The sequence below is a fragment of the Anas acuta genome, chromosome 3, assembly GCF_963932015.1.
Source record: "Anas acuta chromosome 3, bAnaAcu1.1, whole genome shotgun sequence".
NCBI classification, from domain to species: domain Eukaryota; kingdom Metazoa; phylum Chordata; class Aves; order Anseriformes; family Anatidae; genus Anas; species Anas acuta.
Genome location: NC_088981.1, coordinates 86,410,057 through 86,435,398, shown reverse-complemented (window position 1 = coordinate 86,435,398; position 25,342 = coordinate 86,410,057). Strand labels below are relative to the sequence as shown.

The window sequence follows — 25,342 nt, the reverse complement described above, 5'->3', positions numbered from 1 at the left end:
TAAATACTCATTCCATTTATTGTGGAAACAATAAGGATACAATATAGCCTTAACATACTCTCACTGAACTACTACATCCGAACTTCACACTGTTTATTGTGGAAATGCTGCAGACAAACACAGATTTAAACACAGTTCCACCATCAGAGAACATGACACTTCAAGGAAGGTCAAAACCAAATGGCTAAAGCTAAAAAGAGGCGGCAGATGCCATTTCCTAGAAATGAAGGAAGGTAGGCTCCACTGGAGCAGTGTTAGTACTGGGCTTTTCTTTTGCATTGGTGGTAAATGAAAAACCCAGAGCCCAGTGATTTCTATTCATTTATTTATTTTTTACCTAATTGCTCCAATCCAGGAATCTTTGGCACAGGAATTTTGCTTTGTGACTACAAGATTACTCAGCCATTTGTTCTTAACTAGGCCACTGTTTTCATTAACTTAATTTAATCTTAGTGTGTGGCATTTATTTAATTGCCTGTTGTGCAAAGGATGCTCTTGAGTGTCAAATTCTATGCTGACGGGAGATTAATAGCATCAGGATATTGCACTGGTTCTTTTTATTCTACTTTTATCTGACTAACGAGGCTACTAGAGAACTGATTTTCCTCATTTATTCCCTACAATGGCCTTATCTATTGCATTTACAATGACAAGCTGACAAATACATCTACGTGAAAGAGGAAATAATTCCACTGCATTGATTTTAACAGACAAAAACGAACTGCCAAATTGAAAGTTATTTTCAAGTAAACATGCAGATCCTCTATTTCTAGATCATTCTTGTACACTGCCTAGATTTAAACCAGAGTTGCACTGCTTCTTCTTTGCACAGCTGAATGAAAATAAGGCCTATTTAAAAAAACCTGCACTACAGAGAACAGTAACACGTGGCTTATTCAGTCAGTCACAACTGCATATTTCACTTCCTCATTGCTTTGTATCAATTGTGAAGCTGTATTCTTGAAACAGGGAATGTTTCTATTTGAAGACTTGTGCGTAAAATAGAGTAAAATCAAGTGTGCATTTCTTAGACAATAATTAAAACACTGACAAAATAAAAGCTTTATAAAAGATTGTAGAAAACTAGAAATCTTTTAGCTTTTTAAACAGCGAAACACTATCAATCTCATCATGGAAATCAAAACACCGCTTTTCTGTGTGTACAATTCTTTGCATGCCATTCCTCCTCACAGTGCTACATAATCACTTTGCTTTTTCCTCTCATTTCAGTATCAGCAAACATCTGCCTACACATTAATTCAGAAAATATTAATTAAAAACTGGAAGGAAATGGATCCTAGCACACTGATTTAAAATGTCATCTGAGATCGTATATTTGATATCAAGTTCTAGCATGAATCTATTCTATTTAATCCAAGTAGTTTCTCGTTAGGAAATAGCACACACACATAACGTCAAATGATTTTCAGTACAAAAGATACACAGATAAAATATTTTAACTGAAAGGCTTTGACGGTTCCTAGGCATCAGTAGGGAAGGCACTTTTCTGGTCACATAATTCTAGCACATTGGGATTCAGCACAGCTTTGGTATTTTCAACTTCTCCTTCAGTTTCGATGCAAGTGATAGCCACTGACTGCCCAGTCCTGAACTTCTCCACTTGCAAATAATGCAAAGAAAATTGCTCCAAATAGATTAATGGAAGCAGCAATATAGAAAACTGTCTGCCATTCTCCCACAGTGTTCTGTCAAATTGGGGAAGAAAAAAAAAAAAAAAAAAGATGCAGTCAATTTACAGCTACACGCCCAAGAAAAAAAAAAAAAAGGTATTTTTAAAGCAGATGAGATGGCACATGCCTATTTAAACGTAAATGCCATGCATCTTGACTTTATAGCAACATAAAAGCATTACAAACATAACAAATTATCATTTTAGTCAACTGCAGTTTAACAAAACAGCTTACATAGTCTAATTCTGATAGGACTATCTGGAATAGTTTATCATCTGAGATGCACAGCCTTCAGATCTAAATCCACATTTGCATGAAGGCTATGCAAACTCACAGAGAACATTACCATAAGGGGAACACTATCTTGTTTTCTGGTCAGATCATCCAAGAGCTGGAGTCCTCTAAGCTAAGCAGTAAATGATTACAATGCTTCTCTTCTAGTACTCTAAGTTTTTTAGACATATGTTAGTTATACCCAAACCAGGTAGCACAGAATAGCAACTGTTCTTTTTAATAAAGAAGAAATGCATATATATGTGTTAAGGACAATTTTTATTTAATTTTTTAATTTTTAAATTACAGATGTGTACTGTACCAAACCTGTAGATGACCTTACTACAAGAACAAACTACCAGGAGAGTACATTAGGATGAGGGGAAAAAAACCAAAACCAATCCATCCTCCAAAAGCCCCAACCTACCAAAATATTAATAATAAAAAATCGACACCACTCGTTAAGAGTTTGGAAGAACCTAATTTATTTGGATTCATGCATTAACTAGCATTTTTGTTATTTTTAAGGAAATGATTGGAGTGATTACCAACTCCAAAAGTTCAGCTGTATCAATGAACTTAGTCTGCACACCTTCTTTTCTTAGATGATTTTAGAATAATTCATATTGTTCTTTTTTAAAAAAAAGTAATCAACTTCTCTCTCCCTTTTTCTGCTTCAAATGACCCTTTGTCTGACTAAGTCATCTTGGAGGTCAGATCCAACACTGCCCAATTTAGGTGCAAGAATAACACTGCTTAGAACATCCGGATCATGCAATGTCGATACAAAGGGGTGCATTATAAAACTGCACGTTTGAATCTAGTTTCTGGTTCATCTGACAAATGCTGACCTTACAGCTCAGAACCCCACATGAGAACAATTTTAGAAAACAAGTAAGAGCTTGTCTTACTTTGCTACAATAATACCACAACTGTCTTGTCTGGTTGGTTTTAACCTACTATGAATCCATAATGCCATAAAAATGTACATTTTATTCCAAGAGAATGTAAGGGCCGAATCACTAAATTTTAAAGCCCCACACAGGTCTTTGACTGTATCTTTATTTTTCTGATCAAGGTTAAGCTGTTCACAGTAACAGAACTTGCACGTATATCCGAGATTCCATTTAATAACTACAGACTTCAGAAGACAGAACTGACATTCAATAGAGATAAAAAATATAGTAACTGAAAAAAAAAAGTAAACGGACTTACATTATGAGTAAGGCTCTTGGCAATAACTGGCCCCACCATTCCGGGGATGGTAGCAAAAGAATTTGTGATCCCAAGAAGAATCCCAGCGTACCTGCAAGAGAAATTATCATCAAGGCTTATTAACTTATCCTGTTTATCAGTCACGGAAACGATTTTGCCTAATCAGATCACACAGGCCTCATCTTGATCACACAGACAAATTAAAACACAAGTATTCAGGTGGGAATAGCTTATTATTCTAGTAACACCTCGCTGGCAATTCATTCCATATGCCATCATTCTCCAGAGGCCAGTTACGGAATTTAAGTTAAATTACTCACGGCTTTACTTAGAATCCATAATCCAAAACCACATCCCCTTTGCTAAGCCACAACCAAACTATCTGGAAGGGATCCACTGAAAAAGTTAGAAAAGAAACACTGCATGCCTTGAAGTGGAAAGACAACAAGGAGTATGACAGTGCTGTTTGGCAACAGTAAGAGATGGTGCAGGTGTCATTGCCAAAAAGGCAATTAATTAACACTGATTGGATGGATATTTCCACTATACTACAGAGAGATACTCCAAAGGAGTCTGCAGAGCTCTGCAGCAGTCCTTCCCTGCAGCTTTCTGTGGGTCAGGGCCAATGGGAAATGGGTCTGCCTCGACCCGTTTTACTGGTTGCCATTCTTGCAGTTCTGTTCCAAGGCTTCCTGCTCCACGGACACGTTGCTTCACCACGCACGCGCATGCATATGCACCAGCGGCCATAAAAACTCGCTGGGAAAAACTGGTAACTTGCTTAATAACCAAGTCTCAGCACTTCTTCTCTGTGCAATTAGACATCTCACAGAAGTGTTGCAATACCAAAAAATCACGTTTGAAACTGTAGCACAAGCACAGACTTGTGAGAGAGACTCAAAGGAAAGAAGAGCTAGACATTTTTATGTCTGAGCTCGACCTTCCAGCCACCAGAGCACAGATCCCTGCAGTTCAGATCTTTAAGGGGGGGTTGCTGGCTGAGGAATCATACTGAATACCAGTATCAGTTGTAGTTCTGGAAAATTGGGATATCTCCCTGTTACTGGTTTGGGCTGTTTAAGAGTGAAATGGTGTCCTCATTGATTTAATAATGACAACATAGCAGAAATATAATTTCATCTCCAAAGAGTGGTATGTAGCTTTGACATTTTATTTACCAAAACATGAAAATTCAACCATGTATTATAAAGGGTTGTGATATGTATCCAGTCCAATAACATCAGAAAACATTTTCTTTTTTTTCTCCCCTGACAAGAGTCAATTGTCAAGCCTATTAGCTGATTTTTCTTGAAAGTCAACAATACACACGAGTTTAGAGCATGGCAACGTATTTTAGATTGAGCTCCACTGCTGTAATTAGAATGATTCTTATTTCTTATAAGAATGAGCATGTAACATGTTTCTCCATTAGAGTGTTTAAGAATTAATATGCCTTTATAAAGCTGATGTGAAAGCATAAAAGCTTCCTTCGAAAGCCTTTCCATTTAAAGCCCTCAAGAAGAACCAAATGCATTTTGTCTTCAACACGCTGAAGCACCACAATATTGCTAAGACAAACTTTAAACACATTTTAATAGTTTTTTTTTTTTTTCTTGTCACATAGATCTTTGGCCATTAATTACTGGCTAAATGCCTCTATTTCTGCCTGCTGTCCCTGACATGTGTTGCATTCCTGATAGCACTTGCTGTTTGATGCAGATAACTGCTATGCCACTCCCTCAGCACAGCGGAGACTCCCATATGAAATGGGAAAGAAAGTGACACATCTATAGAGCAAGACTAATAGCAAGTTATTGGTTGAATTCTCATGGCATAGTGGGGATAAGCAAATACAAATTGACTTGAAGAGTGGTTAAGTTGTAAAAAAAAAATAATTAAAAATTAAAACATAAAGAGATGTGAGGTGTTCATTATGTGGAATACTATAAGGGCCCATGGTGACAGAGATAATAAAAATTATAAACACAGCAATGTATTGATGTTGGTTTAGACAATTAGAATAGAAAACATTTTTCCCCACAAGAACAATGCCCCTTTCCCTCCTCCAGCAACTCAATGCCCTGATGGCCTAATAAATATGTGTTAGAAACCAAACACACAGAGCAAATACTGTTTTTTCTTCCAGCATCAGTATTTTCATTCATGTTTTTTTCCCGAGAATGTAATCATTATTTCTTTGGTATAATGCAAGTTTTAGTAGCAACAATGGACTCTTTGCTAGTCTAGTCAGCTTACTTTTAACCAATGCAAATAGACATCTAAGTGCATTTTGAAATTGCTTTGAATCACTTCTGGTTATTCTAACATGTTTTAAGGAAAAATAAATAAACCAGGAAGGCAAACTCTTAACAGAGGTCTCCTCCACACTTTCATGCAGAACTTGTTTTGAGATTTTTACAGTTATGCAAAGTTTATCCCTTAAATTGTGAATGCCATTGGATGCATGGCCGTTGCATCCAAGAAAGTTCAGACACCTGTAAAAAGTTAAGCAGAGGGGAAAAAAAAAAAAAAAAAGACTTTTTTTCCTTTCATCTTAAACTTCCTGGTGTTTCTGTATTTGAAGACTTTTTTTTTTCCCCTTTTCCTATTACCTTTGTTACAAGGAGATTCTCTTTTCCTTCTCTGTCTCCATTTGAACATATTTTCCTTGAATTAAAGCATGCATGTGTTGAATAGAGATTCAATGATTTCAATAAAACAGCCTCTACCCTGAGTGTGTTCCTCCTGTCCAGTAAAGCCTTCCTGTACATGCAAGCATTCGTTGCTATTGCCCACATCAGATCCAGGTTCCTGAACTTTGAGTGAGACACCTGCCTCTCCTAGACTCGTAACCAGTCTGCTCCCTTCGGACTATCTGAAAGGAACGAAGGGCCGAGAAACTTGCCCAGTTTAAACACAAATGGAATAAGCATGACTGTCAAGGATAGGAAGAACAGAGTGGGATTTGGTCAAGGGATACTGCAGCTGTTCACGTGGTAGATCTAACTATGCCTGCTGATATGCATGCTATATCATGATTTTTTCTTGTTGCATTTTTCAACACCTATATCATCCCAAAGGCTTTCCAGTAGAATTTTTGACAAAATAAGTTTATTTCCACAACATTTGTGAGAGATGGATGTCACAATCCTACAGACTGGGACTGAAAACAGGCCAAGAATGCATGCACCTACTGAACGACTGACTTGAGATCCTCAGGATCCCACTTTAAGAATATTTATGAACATTGCTCTTATGTTCAAAGCACAGCTCCTGCTGACTTCATTAACACTCAGTACTTCCAATTTTAATAACTAGACTTCAGACCTTGAAAAGACATACCCAGAAAACAAGTAATAAATCAGCTAGGCCTCAAGTAATGTCACTGGATCCAACATTCACTTCCCAATTGATACGTTTAAGTTTGGACTCAAGCTGCTGCAGACCCCCATTACATATTACACTTCAGGAACCTGCTCTTTTAGGAATTCTTTAGTTATGAAGAGAGATGAGCGCTTCTTGAAATTATAGGGTAAGAACATGGCCCTCACAGACACAAGAGGCTGGTCCAACTGACCACATGTAAACTCTGACAGAGCAATGAAAGGAATGAATTCCCACAAGCAATGTTTGTCTACCTTAAATATGACCCTTCTTTTCTCCTGTAATGCCCTGCCTCAGCTATTACATGCTCTCCAACTACTACAGCTGTCAGGTACAGGGCTTAGGAATGGATGCCAGCCTCCCTCTCTAGACACATCCAAGTTCTGCCATTAATGAGCTTACACAAATAATGTCTCTTGATGTTAATGCTTGTGTTTCATGTTTTTAAACACACAAAAATAAAATAAGTAACTCTTAGACAGTGTTTTACATTTTTAGAAAAACAACTTCTGCAGCTGCAAAGGTAAGCTTGAAACAGAAGTTGCATAATGGCCCCATAATCCTCCGGGTGCAGTGCTTTAACTAGACCTTCTACATTCATAATCCTACTTGATATTAAACAAAGTGCAGCACAGGTGCTATTCTTCTTACTTTCATGTTCAGTTCACAGTATACGCTGTTTATAGTTAAGACACTGGTTTCTTCCATCTTGCTTGCTACCTAAACTAATTTGTCAAGATTAACTTGACAAAGAGTCCCACTATTTCACATCCACAAGTGAAACCTTGTTCATCATTGTAGACCTGACCACCACCCTTTCAATCACCAAAGCCTGGATACCACCTTCAGTTTTGCCCAGATATTAAGTATTTTTTCCTAGATAGCATCTCTACAACATTTTTTCATCTCCACTCACAGATAAACTCTTTTCATCTGACACATTAGTATATAAGCACTCTTTTATTTGGTCATAAAGTCATTTGACCCTGCTCATACGTAAGTGCTACTGCAGATAGGTAAATTAACAACAGAGCAAAGTACTTGACTGTTACCAGTGCAAAGAATGCTTATTTGAAGGTTCAAAAGAATCTACATACATATATATGTATATATATATGCGCCTCTCAGGAAATAGATGGATCTGTCGGGTTCTGAATTTTAACAGAGGAGAAAATACAAACTGTAGTATGACTTTACTCTTAAATGACTTTTAAAAATGTAGTTTGGATTAATCATATGCAAGATTCATCATCTAGTGATAACAGGTCACCTACTCCAAATATAATTTTAATACCAGGACACAGAATATGTTTTTCAAACAAACAAACAAAAAAAAAGCCTGAATTACAGAGCTAATTTGTTGTTCATATCATATTCTCTACCAAACTTGCACTTTTTTGCAAATACAGTGTTTAAAACTGTAAACCTGAGTCATTGTCATTGTTTATATTCCAGGTCTGTACAGCAGTATGGCCAATAGCTAAAGCTCCCAGGCACTCCAGGAATACAACAGAAGTGGTCATACATTAACAATTGCTTCAGCAATACTCACGAAGGTGCTATGTCCAGATGGTTGATGCTGTAACCAGACGTACAAAATCCTCCTAGTGTTGTTGATATGGTCACAAATGCAACAGCCAGCGCGTAGTTGCATCCTATGAATCCAGCTGCTACTAAGAACACTGCAGGTCCAATCATTCCTTCAAAACAGAAATTTTAGAATCAGGAGACTTTTAACCATAGAGACATTAAGAGGCTCTGAGCTATGCATACATACAACCTCCAACACCATCTAGTGTACAGAATCCAGCACTTCACTACGTGCAATACAGTAGGCCAGTGAGGAAGCGCAGATGGTTTACAGACCTGTGGCTGTCTCAGGAAATGCTGGACAGACTAGAAAAATCCTACTCTAGCCTAAAAGAACAAGCTTCACCTGAAAGCCAATGGTACTGCTAAAAGTGACTTCACAAGTTCATTTTATTTACGATTGTACAAGTAACAGAAGCTGCACTCAGACCAATAGGTGAACAATGCACTGCAAAGAAGTTATTCCCATTTAAATATCCAGGTTTCAGGAGCCAACACTGACTTTTGAGGATCTCTTTTTAATCTTTTTAAAAGAGATACAGTATTTATGTTGCTTTTTTTTTTCTTGCTCACCCTCACAAGACAACTGTGAAAAGTTCAGAGGCTGTGAGCAGTGATTCTAAGAAGCGTAGTAAATTTCACCATTGCCCTGCCCACTTGAATACACACCTCAATCTTTAATTCATCTCAGTCTTTACTCGTTATTTTTTCTAGTCTAACTCCTTTCATTTTTTTGTCAAGCGTCTCTTACGATTAATCTTTCTTCTGAAAAAACAAAGAATGCACTCACTGAATATTCCACCTGCCTCTGTCATTCATAATTCCATTGAAATAAAGTGAAATAAATAGTATTTAAGGGCTATATTTGATGTATGAAGCCAGTTTGCTAAAATAACAAGCACCTAAACAGCTTGATGGTGGCTAGGGACAATACATGTGAATGTGTAGACAACCACCTGTTCTCATTTGTAATTTAATTACTACATCAATTCAAAGGACAATTTACACCTTTTGTATTCTCACTTTGGCTCCAGCTGACATTACCTAAACCTTAAAAAGGCAAAGAAACATGATATTTGAAAAAATTAAGTACTGACAGAAACAGTAAACCCCAAGTTCTATAGACCAACAGAAGCCAGGTACAATTTCTTCCAGAAAGAATCAAGTCTACAAGCTCCACTTCAACCTGTGGTCTAGAACAGTCTTCAAAAGTTTATTACTCATGAATTAGTAAGGAATGTTGTCAACGTGTCGACTCTGGAATATTCCAGGAGAGAAAAAAGGAAAAAAGATGTTCCTACACAAAGCTGAGGAATGCAAACTGCAGATATATTACCTTTTACTGTACTGTTATAGTGCTTATTGCAATACTGAAATAATATTTCATGAAATATCATGAAAATTCACCAAGATGAATTCTCTCTTGCTTGATATTAAGTGCAGCAGCACAGCACTTGTTCAACACTTCTCAGCAGGAAACAAATGTACATTCTCCAATTTCAGGAGTGGGGATTATGCAGAGTGAAAAAACACTGTGCTTGTTTTAGTTGCACTTCCACAACCTAGCACAATTTATGCTGTCGAAGAGTGGCTCCTCTCACGCCACGCACAATCCTGCCTCATCTCACACCAAATTGTCACAATTCACTCCCCAAGCTTTAATTTTTTTCCACAGAATGGCCCCATAGTATGTTCCAAGAGACAGTACTTGCACTTACCTATTAGGGTAAAACATTTACGAACACAAACAGTGGAGAACTTCTGCTTTTCCCGTAAATAATCAGCAATTTGCCCAGACAGAATTATACATAACCAGCAGCCAAAATAAGGCAGAGCAGATAAAAAGCCATTCTGTTAAGGAGATTAAAAAAGAACAAAACCACAGTTAAAACACTGAAATGACAGTTCAATTTGCTGAAAAAATCACTTGTCTTGGAGCAGTAACAGAGTTTGAGTCAGGAGTGTTAGGAACATCCATTCACGTAACTATTGTTGGTTTTTACCAGGAGAGAAACCTAGGGACAGAAAAGGCAAAGCATTTTCAAGTTACTGATGTGTAAACTCTTCATTGCATGACTTGAGCCATAACTACCAACGCAGCCAGCTGAAAAACTCAAAGGCTTAAATAAGCAACTGGTCAGGAAAAAGGAAACTATGCAAAAAAGGTATGTTGTGGTCATTAACACAATTTTGCAAGTACCCAGAAACACAAGTTTCAAATCAATGAGTTACTAAGGTCAGTGGAAGCTGTAAGTATTATACAGATATTATACACGATTTTGAAAGCTGTTGTGGAATCTGTGATCTCAGGGTTCTATACTGCTACTACTCTGCAATGTTATGCTATCCCACAGCTATCTGCTGACACATCTGATGATGGCTGTAACCAGAGAAGACACAGAATTAAGACTTTCATCAGATTCTGTCTGGGCATCCTATGATCTCAAAGCAAAGCTATTACTCAGGACTTGCCATTACTTACACCAATGTCACCTGCTGACTTCCATTTCTTTAAACAAGAGCTGTTTAGTGACTTGTGCCTGATTATGCTTGCTTTTTTTCTGATGAGGGAAACACAAGTTCTGCTGAGCAGCATCAGTTTTCAGCCTTTCCATGCTATTAAAAATAATTATTGATAATTGAACTATAATTTCACCTAAACTAAGCTTAAAAAGAGGTATCTGGATAGCCACTGGATAGAAATACTGTAACATTTATGCACTATTGTAAAATGTATATTTGGCAAAGAAGAAGTGAAAGCTTTCCTAGGACATTTAATTTTACACGACACTACAAACACATCCCCATCTGAAATTTACTCTGTCCACATCCAAAGCTGTTGCCTGCTAGGTTCCAATGCTTGGCTTTCAAAAATAACAACTGAAATTATGAAAAACAGAAGATAAAAGGTTTGTTTGTTTTGTTACTGTGACTATGAAGCACTGTCCGAAGACACAGCATTAATTTTTAACTGATCTCTTTATTATAGGATGGAAACTGGTGGACTATGCAGTTGCTACTGCACAATATTTTACACACTAATGGAATTTACAACTAAATGCGTGGTAAAGAAAGCTAGTCTGACACTATTATGCAATTTTTAAAAAACATTCTGTTTTCTTTAATGTGTCACAATAGTCAGCACCGATGGAGTCACTCCAAAAAGAAGTAACATAACCCTTAGACACAGGAAACCACAGCAGAACCTGCTGGCATTTCATGCAATGGAGTCTTACAACATACATGCATTGCGTAACATATGCCTTTCATAGATGCTTACTCAGGTGTTCCCTAGGGAGGCATAATAAGGAATCTAAAGAGCAACTTCAGCCATTTTTTCCAGCCATTTTTTGTAGTATGCTTGACTGCAACCTTCTCTTTTTACACAGATTCCTCATCTTTTCCTTACAAGATTGCTGGCATCACATCCTTCTTGCATGGTGTATATCTCCATTTTGCTCTAAACCAGTCTCAGGTGTTAAGCCAGGAAAAGGCTCTGCTAAGCTTCTTGAAATCTCTACCTGAGGACCTTTTTACCTGAGAAGTACCAGCTTATACTGGAGACAGTATTGCGGATGTTTTTCCATTGAAGAAAGAAGAAAAAGAAAAGAAGAGTCAACTAACTGCCATATAAACATTTTCAACCCTTTATTTTTTACCTGATAAATCATTTCATTAAAAAAAAAAAAAAAAAAAAAAAACCTTGAAAAGCACCATCTCTGGACTTAAAGTCTATGATTTTGTTTCATCCTGTTGTTAAAATAACTTATTGTATCTCTGCTACTCACTGAAGAAATGAAAGAAAATAATGATTTGGAAGAAGAACCAATCACACTGAAGTGTATTTTTTTTCCCTCCTTAAAATACTTAAAACGTCACTTATCCGATGATGCCCTTAATGTTCAGTTAAAAGACAATTTTTTCCTTTATGAGTGAGCTAAAAAGAAGTAGAGAGTATTTCTGAAGCCATAAAAGACACTATACAATTTGAAGCAGTCATGCAAACCATGTATCAGAGAAATACATTTTTTATAGTTATTGTAGTTATTGTTATACGTATTTTTAATCATTTTAAATCAGAGTAGTTAGAAATGAGCAACACATCTTCAACCAGAAAAAATGAGCTGAAAAGCTATTGTTAAGCTAAATATCAAATAAATATCAAATCCTGAAATCCAGTTGAAAAGACAATGCACACAAAATTGTAGATGCATCTCCTTAATTCTGGGGAATTATTTCACCATTTCCCAGCTATTAATTTACATTCCAAGTGTCTCCATTCTAAATATCACGTCAGACCTCTGTTATTGTATTTCTTTAAGAATATAATCACTTTGTTCTGAATTATTTATCTCACCTCCTGTGCATCAAACCGCAGGATCTCCTTCATATATGTGGGCAAGAGCGTGAGAAGTGTATAGAAAGTCCAATTATAAGAGAAGTGTGCCACAACGATAGCCCACAGTGGAAGGGACTCCAGCATAGGTCTCCAGGGAACAGATTTCTGTGTAGAAAGCTAGCAAGCAGGAGACAGAGGAGAAAAAAGAAAAAAATAATAATAGAAAGAATTATCAGGACATCAAGATGAACAGTTACTACAGGCGTTAAAATCCTACCCAAATCTACAGTGATCATGCATTTGGAAATGCACGATGCGAGTATGTCAATAGAAGAATTCACCAGCAATTTCAGTTCTCACTAAAGGTATACTAATGCATGTTACTGCTCTGTTGTTTAGTATTGTAAACCAATTGCTATTACACTTTATAATCAGAATTAAAAAAAAAAAAAAAACAAACACGCTTTCCCTTATCGAGATTTGTTGCCTCCTGCTTTCACCCATAACAATTAAATATTTAAAGTCACTCGTGATGCATTTAGCTAAATCTTTCCTACTCAATCCTAGATATTAGCTTTGATCTCTCAGCCAGCTTCACAGCATAAAAACGCATATCCCCAGTCACAGGAATAAACTCATATGCATGCTTTAGGAACTGGCTCATTAGCATTTCTAAAACGTTTTACCTGCAAACAGTAACCTCTCACTTTCTTCCTTAGAAGATACATGTACAAAATGTTTTTTTTTTTTTTTAATGAATTTTAGGAACATGATACAGGTCAATGTTTCTTTTAATGACATATGATAGACCTGAGTATTTTATTAAAAAGCACCACAACATTTGTGACAAAAAGCATTACTACAAATGCTTTGTTTAATTAGCAATTTTCTCATTTATACAAGTTCTGCCTTTATCTCAAATTAAGGACATTTTTCTATCAAGAGAGCATTTTGCTATCAACAATACTTGAAGTTTAGGTTCTTATGTAAGCAAACAAGGCTATACCAAAGTGCTGTACCTGATCTTTTAGAGAAGAAAGTATATATTCCCTTTCAGCATGTGAAATGCTCTTGTGAGTATCTGGTGTGTCACTAACCAGCCACATCCAGAAGAAGAACCATAATACGCCAAGCGCACCTATTGTTGGGAAAAGATGGGTGAAGAGGCAGAAATAAAAATAGGAGCAATTACACTGAGTGAATAATGCTCTTGGATAATTTAGTTAGAAAAATAACATTCATTAAAATTACATTTGGGTATTTGGAAAAAACCTTTTAGCTACTTAAAAACATTAGCTCCTCAAAGGGAACAATACCCATTTATAAGTAATAAAGATGACTAAGCAGGAAGTTCACCCCCCCTCTCCCCTTCTCCCTCCTGGAAGTGCCTCAGACAGCAAGAAAGCCACACACACATCCACATTGTACTTTTATCAGTCACGTGGAACAGCCATAAATGATACAGCTCACACAGAGGAATTTAATCACAAAAGAACCACTTTGCATACACACACGCATACAGAAAATCACTACATATAGCTTAACGAATATGCCAATCTTTATTTTCCCTTTTAAGCTAAGGCACCAGAACAGTCATCTGAAAAAGCTAGCTTTATAAAAATTGGTTCAAATTACCTGTATTTTAATTTCACTTAAACATTGTCATTTATTTTGTCTAGTTCTGTTTTGAACAGTTTTAATTAGAGGTGGTTCTGCTGAGTAAAGTGTAAGCCTTGTCTTTTATTCTGGTTCTCTTTTCCCCGTGCAGAGCATGAAACAACTTTGAAATGTACATAAACCTATAAAAAGCATGTTAGACCTATGACATCCTATTAGCAACTATTTTATGTTTGAGCTTCTTCTAGAACATTAGCAAATATGCTATTCCTTGCATTTGGGGCATTCCTTCAGGGTTCCTGTGACTGCTAGAGAAATTTTCACAGAGTTTCCACTTAAAACAGCAGTAACTTTTCAGACGTTCTTTCACTCATAGTAGTGAAAGATTTCATCAAGAATCATTGCTCCTGGGATTAAAGTTATTAACTTAATTTCACACTTCAAATAAGAAATTCCAGCTAGTTATTTCTGAGTGGTGGGAAAGCTGAGAACATTTGACTTGTGCCAACTTTTGTCCAACTCAGAGACATCTTTGTTCATTGGAAGCAAAGGAATCTTTCTAGCTTTAAATACCTCTAATTTCCCAGGAATAAAAAAATAAAAAACAAAAAATGACAGCCCTACATGTTGAACATGTCTTTAAAACTTAAATTAAGTTTAAGACATAAGACATACTAAACCAACATACCATAGCTTTCAAAAAAAATATGGATTGCATATATGGCATAATATTTTTTTTTTAAAAAAAACAAAACTTACCAAATATGTAAAACACGTAAACCCAGTTCATGTAGTAACAAATTAAACCAGACAGTGGCAGAGAGACAACAGTTCCCAGCTGTGCACCTACCAGAAAAAAAAAAATCATCATCTCTAGACCCTTTATTTTTATTTATTTATTTATTTTAATTCACATGTATTTTATTTTCTTCTAAGAAACCATGCAGCTAAGATTTGTCACCACCACTAGAGGGTGGTGTTTCCTGAAAGAAACAAAAGGCACCATAAACTGCTTTGGCAACTCCAAGAAAACGGGAATCACAAGGTCCTAAACAGCCAAAATAACAAACAGAAGGCAATGAGACAGCATTCTTGGCACATTTGTCTCCAAAAACGTAGCGGCTGCAATACATTCAAAACAATACAACTTAGTCAAATGACCTTTCTGAGGGAGCTGACCACAGTGCAATCAAGGACCCAGGGAGGGAAGGGGGAAATAACGTTCTGATTTTCTATAACCAAATTGCCCATAACTCCTACTGAAACAGAAATGCTTGACACAGGAGCCAGAAGGCATCCATACAGCCAGCAGGTTCTAACTGCACAGTCCCTGAACTTGACAGTGCGTAGGGTCAGGCAAAGTAGAAGGGAAAGATCAGCAGATTCCAGTCCTGATACAAGCCAAAAGCAGGAACGAACAATTCTTGAAATACAATTCAAGATACATTTTGAAAAGGGTGGCAGGTAGCACCCATATTATTTACATACTCAGGAGCCTTCAACTGGTGATAAATATCAAACCTTGCCTCTTAATATTAATTATACAATTGCTTTTCCAAACCTAATCTCAGCTCAGAAAACATTAGATTGTATCGATACACTGGCTACCCAGATTTCTCCTTTATGGAAACTATTTTTATTTGAGGCAGAAAGCTTCAACCACAAAACAATGAAACCACATACTTTATGTTAAATACAAAGCAAAGTAACTACATGTAACTCTGTCATGTGTTCAGTTACAAAGTCAACAGGATCAGGACTTTCTCAGCCACAGTCCATGTGACTGCCAACCAAGAAAATGTGGGGAAAAGGGAAACACTTTGTTAAGTTTACACAAGGTGCCTTATCCATCCACGCCTGCTGTTCAAGGTCACAGCCTCTTCTCACCTATACTTTAGCATATGGCTTCACAAAGGGTTAATTTAGAAGCTTTTAACTGCTAAAAGCAGTTAAGTGTCAACCCCAGCTCTGTACTCTACTTATTTTGTATGCTGTCTTCTCAAGTGCGGACTTCTTTTCAAGCAGATTTAACTCACTAATATGTCAGAAAATAGATATTAAAGAGAAAAAGACCATCTGATGCATTAGGTGGGTTAAAGTGGGTCATGGTAGGGTCTGATGAGTGCCTGAAATAGCACACAGGAAGGAATGAGACACTTGACTAGGAGGGAAGTGTGGAAATAGGAAGAAGAAAGGACTAAGGCTTCATTCCTGTTGGCACATGCACAAGCAAGCTACTACACTCACTAGAAACTGCAGTCACTGTTTACACAGTATAGCCCTGTAACTGTCCATGATGCTCAGGGAATAATGCAGGGTGTGACTGACTAGAGCCATTGTAAGGAAAGCTGGCTATCTCAACACAAAGGGGACTGGAGGGGCAGCCTTTGCATTAGCCAAACAGCTCTATCAATTGAGTGGATCAACTGATAGTGTAAATGTTTTTCTCTGAGTTCACTAAAATCATGTGAATATCCCCCTTAGTTAGACCAGCATCAGGGGAGTTAATATGTGACACAACTCAACACCGAGTATAGAAACTGAACAACCAACAAAATAATGTCGAAAAGGGCAACGGGCTCAAGCTGGCTTCAACTCACACATTCCTTCCCAGCAAACGGAGACACCCAGCATCGTGACAGCAGAGACATCACAGAGACAGATAATGGGAATCACGTTGGTATTGCACTTGAACTGGGTATTGTGACTGCTATACTTTGCTAAGTGTAACTTACGACTGTGTTATGTTTTCAGTACGCTTTGTCTCACTCTGTAAATCAAAAAATCCCACGTAACATCAAATATACTCAAATAAGTACATTTTGTATTAAACATTACACCCTCCACACATGGAGTATCTAAAAGAATATTGTCAGAGGGTACTGATCTCTGACAAGCTGCTCTTGCAGCAATACCTGATATTTTCAGGTATTTTCTTCAAGTTCCTCCAAAACCACCTCTTAAAAAATAAGAATAATAATCCTGTGATTCCCATCTTATTTCTGCTGTTATATTTCCTTTATTTACAATATCTTCTATTAATCAGCTTCACAATAACTCTTTGTACTGCTTGATACCGCAGTTCGAAGTTTATACTTCACTGCAGATCAATACCTTAACTGGAGGCTAAAAAAGCCATGAAAAAATGAAGATAATGAATGCAAAGCAAGATTTAATTCAGTGTTATGCTTTTCAGATTAAATGCTGATTAAAATTGATAATATAAATCCCTTTGATTTAAGTCAATCCTCCCTGTTACTGCAGTAAAAATGTATAATCCTGTTACCAGCGTGGGAACTTCTCACCTGCATATGAAATACTGAGGAGCTTGCTGCGTTCCAGTGGCGGGGCCCAAGAAGACCACATTGAGTGCATAGCTGGGAAGGTAACACCCTAGAACACAAAATGCCATTCTGCTGAAAAGTAACAATTTTAGAACTTCCCTCAAGTTTGCATGTTTCAAAGGAATATTTCATTAAAAAGCAGTAGTAAAACCCATTAGCTTCTTGCCTAGCAAGAAACCACTTAAAAATAAACATGTAAGCTGTGACAGTAAGGTGGTAAAATTAATTTCTCTTGCTTTTGAATCTGCATATACTGGAAAGGTTGCAAGAATACAAACAATATGGTTTTGAACTCTTGGGTTCTGACAAATGAGAAAGGTTTTATTTGTAAAGACACTTGAGACAAACCTGGAACTATCTTTTTTCTTTTTAAAAAAAGCTTAGGCTAAAAAATAGGGCAAATTGGTTAATTATTCAAAAAATAAAATTAGACTACTCCAAAGTAAACAATCCTTGCACTACTCCAGCATACCAACAGTGACAGGGTCTAATCACTACAATTTATCAATAAATTATTGGGATACATTTTCAAGTTACATAGAAAAAAAGGATTACCTCTCCCAGTCCTTCCAAGGCTCGGACAGCTATGAGGTAGCCAACTCCCAAATCCGCAGCTAAGGGAGTAAGCAAGGTGAATGCCGAGGTGCCAAAGACACCAAAGCCCAACAAGAGCTTCCCTCCGATTTTGCTTGCAAGATACCCGCCTGGAATCTGAGTAACAATATAGCCGTAGAAAAAAGAACCAAGAATCCATCCCTGAGTGTCAGCATCCCAAGAATACTTTTTTCCCTTAAAAGAGAAAACAAAACCCAAAAGTCAGTCAGTTCAAGACAGCAGTTTCTCTGACCATATTTTATATGAATTTGATTAATTAGTCCTTCATGCCTAAATTGCAGATCTTTCATGGCCTTTTGTAGGGTCTCCATCTTCACAAGATTTGCAAATCCCACTTCTGTATCACGGCATGGGCATTCTGTTGCACTCTGGAAAATGGCTTTTCATGCAGAAAACTTACGAGAAAAGCAAACCAGGAGAAGCAGATACTTAAATTTAATATAAAGAAAAAGAACAACCAAGGACAGTACTCGCAAGCATAGATGGAAGAACAGGATAAGCCTGGCAGAGGAAAATGAGTTTAGCAGAAAAGCAATAAAGCAAAGATGGCTGAGATAAGGAAGCAATAAAAGAAGTCAGCAAGAGGACATAAACGGTTGCCCAAGGAAGTGATTTTAAAGTTTGGGATCACTTCCAAAAGTCCTATTTACGAGCACCTAAATAAGCAGCATTTATTTTGCAGAAGTGATGAGGGAGAATCTTCTTCCCGTACAACACGCAAAAGGAATTTGTTCATGATAAATAATAAATGACCTCCAAACAAACAAGACAAAGGCAGGAAAAGGGCAAGAGGGCTCAGTAATAAACCTTGGTTATAAGGTGAGATTATATTTAAAAACAGTTTTGTTAATTTGGACATACATAACTTTTCATAGTTAAATGTGATTTTAAGGATTACTGCACAGAAAGTGAGGAGGTGAAAGATATAAAGTCAAGAATTGTGATCAGGGAAAGCAATCAAAGAAGAGAAGAGAAAAACGTTGCATTTTAGTTAATTTAAAATGAAATTTCACACTCCCAGAACTGTACAATACCTAAGCAAACGTAGATAGTGATGTGAGCTCTGACGCAGATGTAACAGAAACAGTTGATCACTGGCATATGAAACAGTGAGTCATAATAATCTATAAGGTCAGACCAGCTAATTTGTGAAGAACAGCACAGAAAGACGTACATTAAAAAAAAAAAAAAAATTAAAACCTTACCCTGAGCACAGCACTTCTAAATCAGCTAGTCATTTAAGGCTATTATTTTTTGGATTTGATTTAAAAGAGCAGCACTGCAAAGGCTATCTGGTAACGAGCAGCCAGTTCTCTTGCCTTCTAAGCATGACTCATCAATCAGAGCCTTTATTAAAAATAATTTTACATGCCACGTTTCAGATAGGTATGTTTGAGACCTCACCGTTGTGTTGCGAGGAGTATTTATGGTTGAGGAATGCTCCGGACACACGTTGGAAGTTGAATTCTTTGCTAAGCTTGTGTTAGGTTCCACCATATCCACCAGAGCAACACTTAGGTTCACACGCAATGCATACAGCAGGAAGAACCCAAAAAAGGCCAGCAGTGCTAGATTGTAGCGAGCTGAGCAGCAGGCAGGGACTGAAAGGAGAATAAATAACAAGTTTTTGTTTTAACACAACCCAACAACAACAAAAACAAAAGAGCAAGTGACAAGCAGTTTTTACTATAATCTCAGAAATTTACGGGTAAAAAAAAAATAAACTTGTAGTAGTCTTGAGGAGTGTACTCAATATGGGTAGAGAGAGATCAGGGTGGAAAAAATAACGCATATTTTTCTACTGATGTATGAAACAAAGGTGATTCTGGTTTAGACTACCGGTAGCTGTGCACACAAGTGTAGGGGCTGCAGTGGAAATGTGGTGTGTGGCCTGTGGAAATAGATGTAGAAGCATTCACAAGTCCTCTTGAACATACAGTAATAATTATTCAACCTGGAACTTCACTCTAAAAAATAAAAATAAAATAAATGAAACCATCAGGAAGCCTTTAATGTACCTGAAAATGGTTCAAGATGGACTGAAACTCTTAAAGTAGCATTAAAAAACAGCCAGTGAAGCTGTTTTTTTAAGACAAGTTTTCCTTCTGTATGTTCGTTTATAAACCAATACATGTTTGTTAATAGCTGCCTAAGGAAAAAAAAAGGCAGAAAAAAAGAATGGCAAACACTGCTAAGGCACTGTAGAACTGTAGCAGTTTCAGTTATCCAATCTGCCCCTTTTCTTGCAGTCACTATATAATAATGAGGTTGTCAAAGGAAAATGGGTCTTAGATTCAGCATTAAACCTGTATTGTGGCATTAAACCAACTCTGTCAGCTGTTTACACCCCAATATCGGGCTTTGCACTGTCACTGTTATCAATTTCCTCTGACAGTAGGACACTGCAGTATTTGGCAGAGATCATTGATCAGTGCCAGGAGATTCAGATCAGAGTCGAGATGTATTTCAGCCAGGAGGCTGTATACAAAATACAGTTTATAGCTCTGCAGATACTTTTTTGAACCGGGGATGCCTACAGCTACCAAAGCAGAAATGTCAAAAGTGTTGAGAAATGACATGAAGAATCCGCTGAATGTACAAATATTTCCAGGGTGGAGTTTCCCCTCGTGAGGAAACTGTGGTGATAACAGAAAATTTTATAACTTGGACATCTGAAACTGAGGCAGCATTGGCAATCAGCACCTGCAGATACTACTTCAGTCTGCAGCAATTGCTTCTCTGACTATTCAGCATTTAAATTCTGAATAGAACAAGTAGATCTATGAACAGCAGGATTGGCTGGAGCCCGATCTGCAGCTGCAGCATGTTTCTTGACTGGATTCTGTGATCTGCAGTAAGAAGCAAAAAGCATTCCCTGGGGACAAGCTAGCTGAAGACTCTCCTCTTCACAGAAACCTTCTAGAAACCTGTAATGAGTCTATGCAATCCCTTAATTCTAGGGGCACCAACAGAGCCTTTCTAGGAGACTGCAGTCTTCATGAAAGTTGTAGAACTTTTTCTTTTTCTTTCTTTTTTTTTTTTTTGAGGTCTCTGTCCCTGATAAACCTATCTGAAGTTAACTAAGGCTGAACAAATTGTTACGCTGACAGTGAGGCATTATTTGCTATGTTTCTTTAGTAAATGAGTAACAAGAGAGGCTACTATGCAAATACATAAAACATCTTCCAGACCTACAGTAATGGCAAGTCTTGCTTTGGTGGCATTTGAAAAAGGAGTACCTGGTTTTTAACTGACATAGAGGAGACTTTGCTGCTCTCATTTGCCTTGGCTTTTATGTCACTTTAAAATGACATATAGCTAAGACTTTATTGCTTGCTTTCAAAACAACAGGCACCAAGAGCAGGAAGTGCTTAATGCAGAAAAACAAGTCAAGTAGCTTCACTGCCCTTTGCTGTTGTTTGAAAAGCAATTTCCTTTCAATAGAAAATGTATAGTCGCTGAAATTAAACTAATGAATATAACTGCAAGTAAAGCTGTTTAACCTTTCCGTTGTTGTGCCTCTATTTGCTGGGGTTAAACAATAATAACAGAAGACTTGAGATGGCACTTATGATATAACCTGTCCTTGGAAAGGCAGATTTACTGCAGCATCCATTACTCTGCCTCTGGAAGGCTCGTGCTGGTGCATGCCTCATCTGGAGAGCAAGCTCCACAAAGGCGATGTGTAAGAACTTAAGACCACTAATGACTTTTTTTTTTTTATATCTTCCTGCTAAGTGCATTTGCAACATCTGAGAACATTAGGTGAAGTTAATAGAAGGTTCAAGAAGATTCCAGTTGTGTTTTGGCTACGCACCTCTTTAGGACACCACCACATTCACTGGCAAAGAGATACTCTCGTCCCCCCTAAAGCTTAAGGCTGCTAACCATGACGCTGTGGATCTTACCTTGACCGGTACCAACGGGTGCTACATCTAGGGACAACTCTGACTTCAGGAGCATGTTTAAAAGGAGATATAAGTGAACGAGAGCCTTGAATTGCAGCTACGGGAAGCAGGTCTGCACCGCAGGCTGCAGGGCGGTTAAAGGAAGTAGCTCCGTGCTGTGTGCTGTGGGTGAGGTGCGCTACCTCTGCTGCAGGGCACTGCCCTAAAACCTGACCCCGGAGCTTTTAAGCCGTTTTGTTACCCGCTGTCCCGTAAGGGATCTGCTCGGCGAGCAGGTTACTTTGTAGGGCACGCTGCGGGACCCCACCGCCTCGCTGTCACCTTCACACTTTCTCCTGGGACACTAATCCCAAAAACACCCCGCACACCTCTTACCCGACCCCCGACCACCCCCAGCCTCTCCCCCGCTCCCCTTCCTCTCCCCACCAGCCGCCCCAAGCCCTGCCCGGCTCCATGGCGACACGACGCCGGGGAGGCGCCGCAGCCCGGCCCGCCCCCTGCCGGGCCCCGCAGCCCGGGCTGGGCTCGGCCGCCGCCCGCTCCCCTCACCCGCTCCGTCGAGCCGGGGCTCCTTCAGCAGCGGCGTGCGGTCCTCGCCCTCCTCGGGCTCCATCGCGCCGCCCCGCAGCGTGCCCAGCGCCAGCCCGCCGGCCGCCACGGCGGAGAGGCCGGGAGCAGCGGCCGGGAGCCCCGCAGCCGCCGCGGAGCCGCCCCGCAGCCGGCCCCGCTCCGCTCCGCCCCGCTCCGCCCCTCCGGGCGCCGGCCCTCAGCTGCCATCTTGGGTGAGGGCAGCGCCGCCCGCCCCTCCTTCCCTGCCGCCCTCCGGGCTGGCCGAGGGGGTCGCTGCGGAGCCCCCCCCGGGGAAAGCGGGGCGCTGAGGCGGCGGGGGGTGGCCTCCTGCAGCCCCCAGTGGGGTGCGGGCGCTGGAAATCGGTTCTAAACTGGGGCAGGCCCGAGGTTGGGGCTGGTTTCCCCGTAACCGCAAAGCGCTCCTCCGCCTGAAGGGCGTTATAATGGTAATTTGTAGTGTCTGGGGAGCAGGCGCTGCTCGTGTGCGGAGTTCCTGGAGGGAAGGCTGGAAACACGGCAATGTAAATGCGTGAATAAGCATCACAGCATACACAACAAAGCGAACAAGCACCACAGCATACATAATAAAGCTCTTTCCCTCTGAATTACACGGCATACACAATAAAGCTTTCCTCCTCTGAATTACACAGCACACATAATCAAGCTTTTTCCCTCTAAAGCACTGGTTCCCAACCTCTTTGGGCTACATCAGTGAAAGCTAACAAGAGTTTCGCAGTTGTACAGCCTGTGCCACCGCACACCATCTCTGCTCAGCCATGCCCGTGCCAGGGCCGAGTGCTGAGTCACTTGCACGGCCCTGGCGGCTGCCTGCTAAAGCCTCTTCTGCTGTGCTGGATGCCTGTGTCAGTGCAGAGATGGGTAAATAGCTGCCTGGAACATTTTGCACGGTGGGAAATGGAATAATGTACACGATTCCTGGCAGTATATTCAGTTGTATCTGCACTAGGTAGACGCACTGAACTTGCAACTGGTAATTGAATGTGGCTCTGTGCTGGTCGTCCAGTATCGCATCTATGCAAACATGAAAAAAACCAGATTTTCTGTTTCAGTTCTGGGGTTTAGCTTAAGAGTTTCTGTTGTGTGTGAGTCAACCTTGCTTAGAAATTACTTTTATAACCCCAGTTACTGAATGAAAACCCAACGGCTTAATTCTGACAAAACACAGGTCAAACATATTTTGCAACACTTTATGAAAAGTGAAGATGTATTTTACTGTACTTGAAGGCTTTGTGGTGTTTCACACACGCTGCAGACACCCTGCCTGGTCTTTCCAGTGAGGAAGGGCATCTGAGGGGCTGCAGGCCACAAGTGCCGTGCTGCATTGTGGGGTCATGGAGGTGACAGTTTCCATCTACAAGTTGAACCTGAAGCTCTTTCTAGACTCCCCTCATCGTAACAGAAGGCAAACACAGGACTTCAGGGTCTGGAACAGTCAACAAAGCTTTTCTTAAGCTTCCTCTTTTTTACCTCTCTTATTTCTTCTCACCAAGGCAAGGTGTATCTTAAATCTACTTACACCCTTGGTACGAGATAATAGCAAAAAACCCTGCAGTAGCAAGGAACACGAATTTCTCTGCCCTGCTGCCTCCTTCTCAGGTCTTGCTGACTCACTGGCGAATATTCCTCGCTTCACGACACTGCACCACAAGCAGCTTGACTGCAAGGCTGCAGCCACAGAGTCAAAAAATGACACCCATAAATACCGATTTAGGAGTGTGTGAGGAGCACTGCCCTTTGTCACAGCAGGTAAGTGCATCACTCCTTATCCTCTGGAGGATGACTTTATGGATAGCTGTACATAAACATGTGGTTTGCTTGTGCCTAGCCTACTGGGCAATGCTGCTTGTCCCTTGCGTTCTGCTCTGCCAGACCCTGTGTCATACTCGTGATACAGCCCTGATGTGAAGGATTTGTGGTATTTTCTGACTTTATTTCTTTTTATTTCCGTAAAGGACTGCTATTGGTATTTAACCACTTGTGCCCTGGTTCCTTGGGATGCTGGATGCAGCTGTGCCCTGCACCAGGCTGAGATGGGGAACAGCAGCACTCAGCACCTGCTTCCCGTGCCGTCTGGTCCCATAGTGTGAGGAAGGAGAACAACAAAGGTTTTCACTTCCTTTGCTGAATCCCACCGTGACGTTTCACATAATTAAGCTAAAAAGACACGCTGGAGCCTATCTCATATCGAGCAGCAGATGGCTCCCTTTTCTCTGAAGTGCGGCTGGGGAAAGGAACTCAGCCCGTGCCATGGCTCCTTAGGGCCAGCGCTCACACTCCTTTAGCAGTGCAGGCATGCTAGGGCTGTGCTAACATAGGAAGTGGGCAGTTTTGTTTTATTTATTGTTTTAAGCTATTTAATACCATCTGTAGTAAATACTGTATTTGTTATGGGTTGCTTGGAAGATGGAAGATGGGAAAAAGACCTGGGAAAATGCATCAGTAGTGATAACCTAAGTCTCAGCGTTTCCTCACAGAGCAAGATAACATCTGACTATTCTGTCAGGTTACAGGAAATAATTAAGAAGTTGTCTGTTTCTGGGTTCATGCATCTTTTATTGGTCTTTTATTATTAATATTGCAATACACCCCTATTTACTTATTTAAAGAATCTGACTTCTAAAGTCATTTTTCAAGACAAGTAGAAGAAAGGAGCAGCAAAATACAGTTTGTACTCACAATATAATAATCAATGGGTTATTCTTAGGTAACTGGAAGTGACATAAGCAGAGTTCAGTCTTCTGTCTCATGCAGACTAAAGATTGAAATACCTTCTTT

The 25,342-nt window shown here is 39.3% G+C and overlaps 1 protein-coding gene across 3 annotated transcripts; it reads right to left on the bottom strand.

Annotated features, from left to right (window-relative positions):
* SLC17A5 (solute carrier family 17 member 5) lies at window positions 1–22,717 on the bottom strand. Of its 3 annotated transcripts, XM_068678167.1 has the most exons (12): window positions 22,530–22,717; window positions 21,977–22,061; window positions 19,473–19,669; window positions 18,009–18,242; window positions 17,415–17,502; window positions 14,869–14,955; window positions 13,512–13,630; window positions 12,511–12,669; window positions 9,872–10,004; window positions 8,116–8,263; window positions 3,180–3,270; window positions 1–1,706 (listed from the first exon to the last, which is right to left on the bottom strand). In XM_068678167.1, exons 1-12 carry the CDS (start codon window positions 22,587–22,589, stop codon window positions 1,569–1,571), a joined length of 1,539 nt encoding a protein of 512 aa, XP_068534268.1. In that variant the 5' UTR covers window positions 22,590–22,717; the 3' UTR covers window positions 1–1,568. The 3 variants fall into 3 exon arrangements, with proteins under 3 accessions (XP_068534268.1, XP_068534266.1, XP_068534267.1); XM_068678165.1 differs by lacking the exon at window positions 21,977–22,061 and having other exon boundaries at window positions 22,526–22,717; XM_068678166.1 differs by lacking the exon at window positions 22,530–22,717 and having other exon boundaries at window positions 21,977–22,280.
* Between the last annotated feature and the right edge of the window lie 2,625 nt (window positions 22,718–25,342).

Excerpts from the sequence above, each read along its gene's own strand:
- SLC17A5 (XM_068678167.1), bottom strand. The coding sequence starts at position 22,589 with ATGGAGCCCGAGGAGGGCGAGGACCGCACGCCGCTGCTGAAGGAGCCC. Across the intron at positions 18,243-19,472 it reads ATACTCCTCGCAACACAACG|GGAAAAAAGTATTCTTGGGA; the intron begins GTGAGGTCTCAA and ends TTCTCTTTTAAG. Across the intron at positions 14,956-17,414 it reads CCTCAGTATTTCATATGCAG|GTGCACAGCTGGGAACTGTT; the intron begins GTGAGAAGTTCC and ends TTTTTCTGGTAG.